The 10,213-nt window shown below is 40.4% G+C and overlaps 1 protein-coding gene across 2 annotated transcripts; it reads left to right on the top strand.

Annotated features, from left to right (window-relative positions):
• Nucleotides 1-4,990: 4,990 nt before the first annotated feature.
• Nucleotides 4,991-8,662, top strand: pou3f3b (POU class 3 homeobox 3b). 2 transcript variants are annotated; one of them, XM_049015969.1, is made up of 2 exons: nucleotides 4,991-6,881; nucleotides 7,236-8,662. In XM_049015969.1, exons 1-2 carry the CDS (start codon nucleotides 5,664-5,666, stop codon nucleotides 7,347-7,349), a joined length of 1,332 nt encoding a protein of 443 aa, XP_048871926.1. In that variant the 5' UTR covers nucleotides 4,991-5,663; the 3' UTR covers nucleotides 7,350-8,662. The 2 variants fall into 2 exon arrangements, with proteins under 2 accessions (XP_048871926.1, XP_048871925.1); XM_049015968.1 differs by having other exon boundaries at nucleotides 4,991-6,890; nucleotides 7,236-8,661.
• The last annotated feature ends 1,551 nt before the right edge of the window (nucleotides 8,663-10,213 follow it).

Here is a 10,213-nt window from a genome sequence, read left to right as displayed (position 1 = left end):
TTTATGCTATTACCAGTTCACAAGCCTCGATGCTTTGGATTTGAAGTTGCATATTACGGTAGAGAGAGCGCGTTGGTTATATCTATGGAAGACTATTTTTAAATGGAGATATTTAATGGATTAACCTGTACGTAAAATGTAAGTCATATATATGAGATCTACATCTGTTGTTTAGATGGGATGTATATATATATATATATTTAAGGTTTGTAAATAAAATATAAAACGGCTCTTTTGGGTAACACAGACAGATGAACTCGCAGTTTCTTTTTTTTCCTGGCGACTTTTAAATGCAAGGTTCAGACGGAACCAGCGAAGATTCCGTGGAAAGTTCGGTGGGTTTCTCTCAGATCCCGTGATAAACAGTCTCGATTTGGTAGCCTATCTCCTTCTGAATCGGTCATTCAGTGTTCCGTCTTAGCATTAACTTTCTGTCTGTTTTTGCGGGATTTACGTCTATTTTGGACCAGTAACGCAAATTTGCAGCACCCCAACCGTCTTTTTACCATCGTTAAACTGTTAAGAGCGCCGCCGTCGTGATGATTTCCATGATATTTCCGCTGGTTTTACGGGTTTCTGGGACCTAGGCATTTACACACACATGCACACAGAGACGCAGAGGCGCGCGCTTATATCCTCCCCATTCATAATATTTTTGGAACGCCGACTGATTTTTTTAATCTGATTTGAAATACTTGTAATTTAAACATGCAAAACACATTAAAGGGCATTTTATTAAAAGAAACATGATATAGAAAATATTTAACTAAATTAAAATAAATGTGCGCCTACGTGGAGCTTTTGTAATAATAGTAATTTATGTAATCAGGATGATTGATGACATTGTACATTTTTTTCTGAAGTCAAGTCTCCATTATATTCAAATTTAATTTGAAAAATAAAGGGGTATTTTGTTTGCTTGTGTTTCAAGGTAACTGAATAATAATAATAATAATAATAATAATAATAATAATGTATTCTATTTTAATACCATAATGTAAGCGCCAGAAACAGAAGTATAAAGTGTTATGTGATTACACGCCTGCTGCAGTAATTGCTTTATAAATAATGACATAATTATCTTAGTTGTCTTAGTATCAGTTTGGATTTTTGATTAATAATAATATACTCACCAAGGCCACAATAAGTTAAAAATAGGTTACTAATTTTATATCTGCAGTACATATTTATTTATTTATTGGTTTATTTTGGGGCGTTTTCCGGTAGTTTACGAACGTTTCATCTAAGTCTCCTTTGCAAAAATAGGCAAATTATTTCATTTATTTATTTATCTCAGAATCTACCGAGTCCAAAAATGAGTCACCGAAGTTAAGCTTGCAAGTAAGTGCGACCCCTGCTGGACATAAGCCCCCCCCCCGCCCAAATTTAGGAATTGATTTAGGAATCGGAAAGTTATCGGCTGCACAGATTGATACATCTGCAGCTGGGCACCTTCGTGTCGCACGTGATGAGCTTCCAGGTAAATGTAGTTCTGGTTTTAACCAAGAGTATTGGTGGTCAGTTTGGCTGTCCGCGAGATCATCTTGGCTTCCCCGCGTCCCTTTCATCTCGACTCCAGTGCACAAACATATAGCTTAATGCGACTAGTGTTTCCTCTTTTATTCGGCTCACCATGGCAACTGAAATGCGGGGTTTAGAAATGCCTCCCCATCAATGAACCAAAGATCTTGGTGGGGCTGTGCGAGGTAGCATCTGTGCGGGCGGGGGGAGCGGGGGGCAGTCCACACGAAAGTTGACCCGTGACAAAAAAAATAAATAAACGCCGAAAACGAACAAAATCTTGATCAGTTATAAAATCGGACTCGAAAACGATAAAATGCCGTAACGCCACCCTTTGTAGCCCACTGACATACATGCACAGCAAGCTAGCCTGCTGTCATTCAGGCATTTATAAAACGTGTTAAAAACCTGTTTTATCTCTTCAACTGACTTTGTAGGCGTAGGAGGTTCTTAAAGCACTATCTTGCCATTCCGCTTTTATACGGTGTACATAATCTTCTTTAATGCAATTTATATTTCATACAGATTATATTGTAATAAGACCTAAATAAACATGAAATGAGCTATTCACTAGTTTGTATACAGATATTTTCCGGTGTTTATTTAGTCTGTGCGAATAGTTACATAACTGAACGTGAAATTCTACGTTTCTGTTAATGCGTTTCATCGCTTACCTAGACAGACATCTACGTAAAATGGTAGTTTAGTGCTGAGTTGTGGTTAGTCTAGTTACTAAACTTCAAAACTAAGTTAAAGCGCAGCCGCAATGAATCAATATATGTAAAGGCCTTGAAATCCACTTGTATTTTGCTTCTCCAGAGAATTCAAGCGAGGGGTGTCCTGCTTAGATTTGATTGATTGCGCTTTTCCCCAGTGCACTTTCACTACAAAACTGTGCTGCTTAACCGTCTGTTCACTATTTATAAACCCCTGTCTCGAAGCGAAGGCGTCTATTGATTTTTGGTTTTAAAAAGCAAAATATACTACTTTTTCGTTTCAGGCCTCTAACGACATCATTTATTCCAATAATGACTTTCCTCAATTCCGAGAATATGTCATACATTGTCACATGTAAGAGCCTGTGTTTCTGTGTATATACATGCGAATGTGTGTGTGTGTCTGTGTGTGTGTGTGTATATATATATATATATATATATATATATATATATATATATATATATATATATATATATACGTAAATATAAACATAATGTGAAAAGTTGTCAATATGACAATAAAAATATGTGCGAGACTCCGATAATAGACGTACATGTCGATCGCTGCATCTCAAAAGACCGCGGTATATATCACAGTAATAGGAATATATCAACTTACCCCCCTGAAGATCCGGGAAAACGCAAAAAATACGGAGGGTTCAATATCTGTTTAGTTGGAGCTGGTGCATTCTTCCCTCCCTGCTCTGAAACGGTCCTTCCTAAGATTTTCCTTTCCTCTGACTCAACTGAGCTGAGCTCTCCTCCGCTCAGCTATTATTTTCACTAAAATATATGAAAATTTATGCAAATGAAAATCAGCACTAACTGTTCCTCTCTTGTTATACTTGGGGATTTTTTTCTCTTTCTGTTTTTCGCATACAAAACAGATGAACTCCACAGCGGGGAACACGGAGACCCTAAAAATAAACAAATAAATAAATAAACACATCACTTTAAAGAAAAATACTAAAAAGCTGAACGTGAAACCGTGAAGGTTTGAAAATGTCTCCCCTCCCCCCTTCTCTTTTTTGTACTGTTTTGGAAGAAATGACTTTCCAAGTCTAGCTCTCACGCGTGCGAGGCCCTTTGAAAGCGTCCTCTGTGCGACTCACAGCAGTAATTTAGACAAAATCCTCACTGTATATTAATGAATAAGACGGCCCATGGCACCGGTCCTATCCTCCCCATTCAATGTAAACAAATCCACGAGGCTCACACGGTTTTTGAGTCGTTTCCAAATTAAATCTGTTGGGAAGAAAAAAAAACAGTAGTTTGGCTTCAAGTGTTCAGACGACTGCACCTGGATATCTAGGTTCAATTCAATGAAACATGTGTTGGACCTTTCGGGTGAGGAAGGGTGGCGCGGATTTTTTTGGACCGGCATTTATTACGAAAATCATTAGTATGTTATTACAATCTCCCCTATTAAACCTACAAATGTAAGGGGTTTCCTCTTAATTTTGCACGCCGAAAGTGAGAAGGTCTCCCTGGCCTTCGAACAATGACTGGATTGACTGTGGTGTAAGGTTTGCGCAGACTTTATGCTCATCTGCGCAGCACGCAAATGTAGCATTTCGAGCTTGCGAAGCCCGTTTAAGTTAAATCGGCTTAGTAGGAGGTTGTCATGTAGACTTCCCGAGGAATCACAACATACATCGACGATATAGCTGCCTTTAAAAATGAAAAGTTTTAGGCTTGATACTGGCGGATTTCGTTGGGGGGAGACATAAAGCGGGGCTGTTTCCATGCAAATCCCTCGGGACTGCCCATTTCGCCCTTGTTTGGGTTGCCACTTTCTCTTTTTCTGTGGTTCAGTGAGGTCGCCTGTGCGCCGGTTTCCGCTTGGAAGCATCTCCCAAAACCTCAATTCTCTGTTAACTCCAGAAACGCCGATGCGTCGATGGTTAATGTTAAACAAGCCGGATGTGGCGATCTATGCATTACAGCTTAGTTCAGTTTCAGCGTGTGGTGTCTTTGTTTGAATCCGTTATGCTGAAAAGCGCGTGATTAACATTATGCATCAACAATGACAGTAATTCTTACCGTACCCATTTCCAAATATTTATGCAAAGAATATGTATTTAATATATGATATATCCTTTGTTTAACTTTTACAACACTAATATGTCGTCCCCAGATGACAGAAATGTATCTAATAAACATTTCAGATCCCGCTTTTTGTTTAGCGACATCCAAGCATGGTTCGTTGTAATTATTATTAAACTGTTTTCAAAACAGCAAAATAAAGGATATTAACCGCAACCATGCAAAACGAATCATTTTGGCAAAGGTACCGAGGCGTTGACCCCTTAGTTCATTAAGAGTTAAAGGAACAAAACGCGCATTTACACCGCTCGTTCTCGGATTTCTGTCTTTAATTCTTGTTATTTCCAATATTTCTTCTCGAACAGTTATTTATTTATATTATGTGCTTTAATTAATTATTTTTTATTTATTTTGACTAAATTAAAAAGCAACCAATTGGAACGACCGGAAGGGGGGGCTGCGTGCCTGAAGCACTGCTTTCGGGGGCCGCCGGTACCCAATCAACGGGAGCCTTGCGCTCGGCTTCCTCGTATTTGGGGGGAAAGATGTGGACGGTGTACGCACGCTTGGCAAAGGGTAAACATTCGTGAGTCTCCGTGCTCAGGGGGAGGGACGGAGAGACCTGTCAGAGAGGAAGAGAGAGAGGGAGAGAGAGACTGAGAGAGAGAGAGAGAGAGAGAGAGAGAGCGAAGGGGTGAGGGAGCCAACGAATGAGAGAGATAGCTTGCGGACCTTCGCCGTGCGTTGCAATACAGGACTGTACTTCAGCTTGAGTTAGCGGCTTTGCAGGTTTAAACACATCAAAACGGAACAAAGAGAAATAGACCACGGCAGAATAAAGGAAACAGCTAAAGAAAAAAACGGAAAACCACCAGGGGGGAAATCTCAGCTACTAATTTACAAACAAGCGTATGATTCTTTAGCGATATTATTTTTTCTTCACTTAAGAAGGAACTTTTTGAAAAGGATTTCATCTTAGGTGAAGGTGCAAACTGCGACGCTATTCTAACTTTGCAGGAGAAAAACTTTTTAATCCTTTTAATTTTTTTTATTTTTAAAAGAAACTTTCCTCGAGGACTGTACAGGGTTTCAAAGGGCTTCTATTTGTTGACGTTAAGAACGTGGATTTAAACGGAAAACAATAATAATATTGATATTACATGAATATTGTAAATACAGCAGTCGCGGATTTGGCGGATTTTTTAAAAGCATTTTTTTCTTTTTTGATGTTTTAATTGCAAAAGTGCATGGTATAATATAGATACTACCTTGACCTTTGAAGTTTGAATAATTCATGGAATAGAATTTGCCTACTTGAACAAAAAAGTTTAAAAGCGGGAGGGGGTTTGAGCAGCAGATATATTCATAAGGGTTAACGGAATGGCCACCGCGGCTTCCAACCCCTATCTGGCCAGCAATAGTATTCTCTCGTCAGGCTCAGTCGTGCATTCCGACTCCGGAGGCGGTGGCATGCAGTCTGGCAGCGCCGCTGTTACCTCGGTGTCTGGCGGCTACAGAGGAGATCCTACGGTAAAGATGGTACAGAGCAACTTCATGCAAGGAGCCATGGCGGCGAGCAACGGGGGTCATATGTTGAGCCATGCCCATCAGTGGGTCACGTCGTTGCCTCACGCCGCTGCTGCCGCCGCTGCAGCGGCTGTGGCAGCTGCAGAAGCCGGGTCGCCTTGGTCCTCAAGCCCAGTCGGAATGACAGGCAGCCCGCAACAACAGGACGTCAAAAACAATTCGGGCAGAGACGATCTCCACGCTGGCACGGCGTTGCATCACAGACCACCGCATCTGGGTCCTCACCAGACTCACCCCGGGGCTTGGGGTGGCACCACCGCGGCTCACATCCCCTCGATAGGAGCCGGGCAGCAGCAGCAGTCCTTAATATACTCTCAGCCCGGTGGATTCACCGTGAACGGGATGCTCAGCCCGCCAGGAAGCCAAAGTTTGGTGCACCCGGGTTTGGTGCGTGGAGACACCCCAGAGCTCGACCACGGCGCTCACCACCACCACCATCACCACCAGCATCAGCACCACCAGCAGCAGCAGCAGCACCACGGTGGAGTAAACAGCCACGACCCCCACTCAGACGAGGACACGCCGACTTCGGACGACCTGGAGCAATTTGCCAAGCAGTTTAAACAGCGCCGCATCAAGCTGGGTTTCACGCAAGCCGACGTCGGCTTAGCTTTAGGTACCCTGTATGGAAACGTCTTCTCCCAAACCACGATCTGCAGGTTCGAGGCGCTCCAACTCAGCTTCAAAAACATGTGTAAGCTAAAACCTCTGCTAAACAAATGGCTGGAGGAGGCCGATTCGTCCACCGGGAGCCCCACGAGCATCGATAAAATCGCCGCGCAGGGCAGGAAGCGAAAGAAGCGAACTTCCATCGAAGTGAGTGTAAAAGGTGCGTTGGAGAGTCACTTCCTTAAATGCCCCAAGCCTTCGGCCCAAGAAATCACCAGCCTGGCGGACAGCTTGCAGCTTGAAAAAGAAGTGGTCAGGGTTTGGTTTTGCAATCGGAGGCAGAAAGAGAAAAGGATGACGCCGCCTGGAGTGCCACAGACGCCGGAGGATGTGTACTCTCAGGTCGGCAATGTGAGTGCAGACACTCCGCCCCCTTCTATGGACTGCAAACGAATGTTCAGTGAGACATAGAACAGCACACAGACTTTAAATGTTTTGTATATGATATATCTGATAGGACACAGACTGTCGCAAGATAGCGAAAATAATTTTTGATACTGTGATTATGAGGGAAAAGTGAATATGACTGCAGATGTGTTTTATATTTTTTAACAAAAAAAAAACCACCCTGCATTCGCAACCAGTCTTCAGAAAATAAAAGAAAAAAGACAAAAAAATAAATAAAACGCAACGATAACGTTCACCCAGGCCCTAAATTGTCTTAACCTAAAAGGTTCTGTCTGCTCTTTCTTTCAGGGACATTTGTTAGTAGATTACTTAAAAGACGCCAGTATATCTGGGCCGAGCGAACCGAACGACCCGAGGGTGACAACTACAAGTTCGTACCATCAGGTAATTTTGGCGCACTAACAACACCACGAAAACAAAAACCAACTGTAGAAAAAAACCCCAACACTTCTATATTTATCTTTCCCCCTTTCTCTTGCATTTAATTTCTATGACACCTGAAGCGAGCGTTTACGTATTTAACAATAAGAGACTACGGTACGCCTTGCAAAGAAATCAGTAAATACAACACAAAGAAGATCGGGACGCAGGACGCTTTGAACCCAACTTACAAAGAAGACTGCATGGTTTAATATTTTTTTTAAAAAGGAATTGTCCTTCATAGCCCCCCTCCCAGAAAGGCAAACCAAGTTGTTTTTGCCCTTTTCCCTGATCTGAAAGATCGCATCTTTTGAAAAAAAATAAAAAATCTTTAATTTTGGTGACCGACACATAAATGGATTTTTTTTAAAACAAAAAAAAACAAAAACAAAAAAACGAAATGGGAAAAGAAATACTGAAAGACCGACTGTCTTGCGCTGCACTTATTTGAAAATTTCCTCACCGAAAACCCGCTGCCAAGTGTGACTGCCTGGGTGCCGTGGATGTAACCGTGCTGAAGCCGCCTTCCCTTAGCCGTGTTCTTTGGTAGGTTACAGTAAACAGACTCCGGCAAAATAGATTCTTTAGATCAGATGCTGATCTGAATTTACTTTATATTTTTCTCCAAAATGACTTGTTTTAATATTTTATTCGGAATAACTATTGACTGTTGCAAACGATAATTTATTTTTTTCCTCCCGCAACTTCTGTAAGATGTTTTTTCCTTTACAGTTTTTCGTTGTTCTTATTTGTTTTGCTTAATTTTGTACTTTGATTATTCACAAAGGAGCACAAATCAACGTAAACTGACATGGACAGTTGTTAGGTAATAAGGGTATATTTTGATGTGATGATTTGATTGTAATTTAATTTCAGTAGTGATTCCGTCAGAGATGACTGAAAACAATAAATTTGTTAGAACTCAAATAACGTGATTATGTGTGTTGCCTGTTGTAAGAGCAGATTTATATTTTGAAAACATAAAATTACACGAGCAAACATGTTGCTACATTTGATATTAATTCGTTGTAATGAAAGGTGTGTATCGATTGTTTTCCAATGTAGATCGAATAGGATGCTGTCCGTTTTTTAATACAGTAGGTTAAAACAGTCGATTTTTTTGTTTTCTTTTAAAAAGTGTTTTGGGGATTTAGGTGATGGCCCTTAATTCGATTATCTTCCCTTGTGACTATTTTCCCTGAAAACGATACGCACGTAATACAAAACAAACCAACTAGATTCGTCGCCTCTATTTTTTCCAAAGCAGCACAATGTCAGCAGATAATATTTAAAATTTATAATTTGCGCTCTTTCTAATTTAACCTGTTAATTTTAACCTGTTAAACTAATTCTGAACACCGTAAACGGTTTTCTCCGTGTCCTGTGCGTTTGTTTTAGTATAATGGAGTTGCACGCTTATTTATTTAAATTTTTTTGTATTTTACATTTCCTGCATCTCCATATAAAATGAATACCGTTTTGTTGTTTGGGTTCTCTGTTAATGTGTATTAAGACTATAATATGATTCATGTCCAATATACTATTTAAAACCCTTTGTTAGAAAAGGCCGTTTTCCCAGCAATATACTTTTCCAGTAATGTGTTGTTAATGGTGCCTTATCTTTCGAAATACTTTGTACTGTATGCCACTGTTTTTTAGAAAAAAAAGTCGGGGCGTTGGTGGCGGTCACAATTTCACGATAAAATTGTATTACACTCCCCTAGATTAAAATATTTAATTTGTCGTTCCTGTCGTGGGTAGCTCCTTCGTACACCATTACAAATATTTCTGAAGCCTTTATATAAATGGATTGACTGCCAGATTGTGTACCATGCATTTATCACGTGTACTACACAGGCCTTGCGCGTAAAAAAAGCCTGACATTATGGCATACTCGCAGGGTCTTCTTAGTATGATTGCTTTTATAAAACAGAAGCATACGCCGTCCATCTCGAGCAATCGGGATAAAATAACTTTGAAGGCAAAAACGTGCCCCCTCTTTCATCCCGTTAATATTTTGATTTATAAAATTGCGGACCTTTCCGTGTAATGGTATTTTACATGTATTCACCGTCTGGTTGAGATCATTATTGTTACATTTCCTTAAATTAAACGAACGGTTAGCAGGGCTCATGTTCTGGCTCACAAACGGTGCTATACGTGCGGTTGCCTTCATGCTGAACGTTTGCTATTGTTACTGTGATCGGTTTGCGCGTGGTAGGAAATCGCACCTGACCTCTGATGGAGAGTGGTGTTGAAAGTGACCGGCTTACTCAGAATATGGAAGTGTATCAAATATACATTTTATGTCGATCACCAAATTATTGTTTTCTTTAGATATTATTATTATTGTCATTATTGGCGTTAATCAATCCTTTCTTATTTATTTTGATTTTTAGGGTATAATGGCCATTTGCAACGGTTATAGCAGATTTAGGAGCAAGTGCTCTTGCCGGACATGGCTGTGGATATTTATATTGTTGTATTGAAGGGAGAAAGTGGAGACTGTGTGACGTCAGACACAGACTGGTTATTGCTTTTGGTCCACAACTTGGTAATGACTTAAACTGTAACAACAGCAATGTATCAGACTGTGCCAAACATCTCAAAACACGATGAAACAGTCAGATTTCTGACGATAAAAGCCTTGCATTGCCAGCGTTTTCTTGACTTGGGCATTAAAAGGAATAGATTTGATTTTTGTATCTTATGGAAGGGTCACGTGCTGTATAATTACATTTCTGGTTAATAAATAATATGTTTAATTCAATGATAACGTAATCCAATAACTTCTCTGTGCTCTTGTGCAGGCGAGCAGAAGAACTTATAGATGGTGTTGTCAAGGG

The sequence above is a fragment of the Brienomyrus brachyistius genome, chromosome 1 (genome assembly GCF_023856365.1).
Source record: "Brienomyrus brachyistius isolate T26 chromosome 1, BBRACH_0.4, whole genome shotgun sequence".
NCBI lineage: Eukaryota > Metazoa > Chordata > Actinopteri > Osteoglossiformes > Mormyridae > Brienomyrus > Brienomyrus brachyistius.
Note: the sequence above shows the minus strand (reverse complement) of the source record. Positions and strands in the feature narration are given on the sequence as shown.

What these genes read in the sequence shown, in the direction of transcription:
- pou3f3b (XM_049015968.1), top strand. Translation starts at nt 5,664, where the DNA reads ATGGCCACCGCGGCTTCCAACCCCTATCTGGCCAGCAATAGTATTCTC. An exon ending in TGTACTCTCAGGTCGGCAAT is followed by an intron (nt 6,891 to 7,235) that starts GTGAGTGCAGAC and finishes TCTTTCTTTCAG; the next exon opens with GGACATTTGTTAGTAGATTA.